Source organism: Bison bison, unplaced genomic scaffold, assembly GCF_000754665.1.
Source record: "Bison bison bison isolate TAMUID 2011002044 unplaced genomic scaffold, Bison_UMD1.0 scf7180017864181, whole genome shotgun sequence".
Lineage (NCBI taxonomy): Eukaryota > Metazoa > Chordata > Mammalia > Artiodactyla > Bovidae > Bison > Bison bison.
In genome coordinates, this window is record NW_011494753.1 from 4,047,090 (window position 1) to 4,049,831 (window position 2,742).

At 60.2% G+C, this 2,742-nt stretch overlaps 1 protein-coding gene across 1 annotated transcript in view; it reads left to right on the forward strand.

The window, feature by feature from the left end:
* The window catches only part of PCSK6 (proprotein convertase subtilisin/kexin type 6), a 179,333-nt gene that overhangs the window by 163,965 nt on the left and 12,626 nt on the right, over positions 1-2,742 (forward strand). The window contains exons 18-19 of the mRNA XM_010843399.1: positions 812-914; positions 1,688-1,884. Of these exons, the coding sequence (XP_010841701.1) occupies positions 812-914; positions 1,688-1,884 (300 nt within the window). The remainder of the gene's footprint in view (positions 1-811; positions 915-1,687; positions 1,885-2,742) is intronic.

The following is a 2,742-nucleotide window of genomic DNA, read 5'->3' on the forward strand; positions in this document are numbered from 1 at the left end:
GGCCAGGTGAGGAGGACCCCTGTGGGGGGGCCCCCAGTGCTAGGGCCAGAACCAAAGAGCTGGTCTCTTTCCCAAAGCACAGGTGGAGGGGAAACCAGGTCAGGCCCTGCGGGGTTGCCCCAGTTCCAGCAACACACAAGCTCTCAGAGTTAGAATTTGGGGATGGAGAGGAGGTGGGGGGGCCACCTCTGAGGTCAAGATGGGGGAGCCAAGCAGGGCTCAGCCCAGACCCACTCGGGCCATGGAGACCTGCCCAGCTCCATCACTGCGTGAGGCAGCATGGTGCACCCCTCTTCTTTCCTTCATTCCTCATCAGAAAGTGGCTGCCTGGTCACAGCTGTCCCGCATGACTCTGCACTGCCCTTCATGGTGGAGATGGGGGTGGTGACTGGTGCCCATGTGACTCTGCACTGCTCTTCATGGTGGAGATGAGGGTGGTGATTGGTCCCCATGTGACTGCACTGCCCTTCATGGTGGAGATGGGGGTGGTGACTGGTGCCCATGTGGCCCTGCCCATGTGGTCCTTCATGGTGGAGATGGGGGTGGTGGCCAGCCCAGCATCGTGACCTTGCCGCAGGAAGGATACTAGAATGTCACAGTCCTGGATCCCTGCCCACCACTCTCCTGCTTGTCTTCAGGCAGCCCCCATCTCAGGTCATCAAACCCTCTGTTCTCAGCTGAGGCGGGTCCCCTACAGGATGGGTGTGTTGGCCCAGCAGGGGCCTGTGGGACCCAGACACAGGTTTCTTGGGGGTTCAACATGACTGAGACAGCATCTCTGTGGGTGAAAGGAAACGGTTGTTTCTTTAAGGTGTGTGCCATCCGGAGTGTGGGGACAAAGGCTGTGATGGCCCCGGTGCAGACCAGTGCTTGAACTGCGTCCACTTCAGCCTGGGGAGTGTCAAGACCAGCAGGTAAAGGGCTAGGCTGCAGCTGTGTGTCCGGCTCCTACATAGGGATTAGCGACACCACCTGGAAGGGAAAGGTCACATATAGGGTCACAGCCATACACCCTGGAGGGAAGTCACTTTGAGGGTCACAGCCACATACCCTGAAGGGAGGTCACCTGGAGGGTCACTGCTTGAAAAGTTTATGCTTCGCAGCCTTCTGTTCTCATCACGTGAATAGCTCGTGACTGAGACAGAACTCAGAGGCCATGGGTGGCATTGTGCTATGTTCATAAGCTTTTTCTCTCCATTGTGTTAAACAAAAGTGGGTCGTACTGAGCATGGCATTCACTTGGAAACTGCAAACATCGTCTCTGGGGCCAGTACTGCTGTAAACATCAGCAAAGTCTGCCAAGAATGAGGGGTCCCCACCCCTGCGTGCCCAGGCAGGGGTGCAGCCCCCCTGGGGTGCACTCACGGCCAGGGCTCTGGCAGGGGCGCTGCTGAGCCCTCATGGTGACCTTGGAGACCCACTTGCTGCCTATCAGGGGGCTTCTGCTGGCGCTGGGAGTTCTGCCCAAGGAAGCCACGTGCCCTTCAAGTGCCCCCACCCCTTGGGGAAGCCTTGAGAGGGAAGGGCTCTGGGCTTCCCATGCAAGCCTTCCCCACTCAACTGCATCAGGAACCTCCAGGGGCAGCTGAGGGGTCCCTCTGCCCGCCCTGGCCCACCCCTCCCTGTGCCCCTGTGCAGGTGGGGACTGGGCCCAGCGATATGGTCTTCTCCGTGTCTGCCCCCACAGGAAGTGTGTGAGTGCGTGCCCTCTGGGCTACTTTGGGGACACTGCAGCCCGCCGCTGCCGCCGGTGCCACAAGGGGTGCGAGACTTGCTCTGGCCGGGGCTCCACGCAGTGCCTGACCTGCCGCCGTGGCTTCTACCACCATCAGGAGGTGAACTCCTGTGTGACCCTCTGTCCCGCCGGATTTTATGCTGACGAAAGTAAGTGAGTGTGTTCCTGGGCCTGGACCCTGACCCTTCGGAGCAGGGTCCCCTCTCCTGAGGGAACTGTCCACTCGAGGCTGGGGTCCCCTCCTGGGAAAGCTGTCCCCTCGGGGCTGGGGTTCCCTGTCCTGAGAAAACTGTCCCCTGGGGTCCCCTCTCCTGTGAGAACTGCCCACTTGGGGCTAGGGTCCCCTGCTGGGAGAGCTATCCACTTGGGGCTGGCTCCCCTCTCCTGAGAGAACTGTCCCCTTGGGGCTGACTCTCCTCTTCTGGGAGAACTGTCCCCTCAGCTCCCTTCTCCTAAGAGAGCTGTCCCCTCAGGGCTGGCTTTCCTCTTCTGGGAGAACTGTACCCTGGGCTCCCTTGTCCTGAGAGAATTGTCCCCTCAGGGCTGGCTCTTCTCTTCTGGGAGAACTGTCCCCTTGGCTCCCTTCTCCTTCTCCTGAGAGAATTCTCCCCTCAGGGCTGGCTCTCCTTTTCTGGGAGAACTGTCCCCTCAGGTCCACTCCCCTCTTCTGGGAAAACTGCCCTGGCCCTCTGCTTCCTGTGTGCAAGGACCCTTCACAGGAGGGAGTGGGAAGGAAGGGGGAAGTCACAGCCCTCGGACCCTGGTAGTGGACAGCAGTTCACTCGGAGCCTGGCCAAGATGGTTCAATGTGACGCAGAGATGGAGCCCCTGGAGCCAGGCCTGTCATGCGTGTGCGGGTCAGTGTCCACTGTGGAGGTTGAACAAGAGGTGACTTGAGTCGGGGGCCTTTAGGCTCACTGATTTCAGACACCCGGATGGAAAGGCCTCTGAGGACCCTACCACTTGTCCTGGAGCCGCGGGTATGAGCGTGGGGGCTGGGGGGCTGG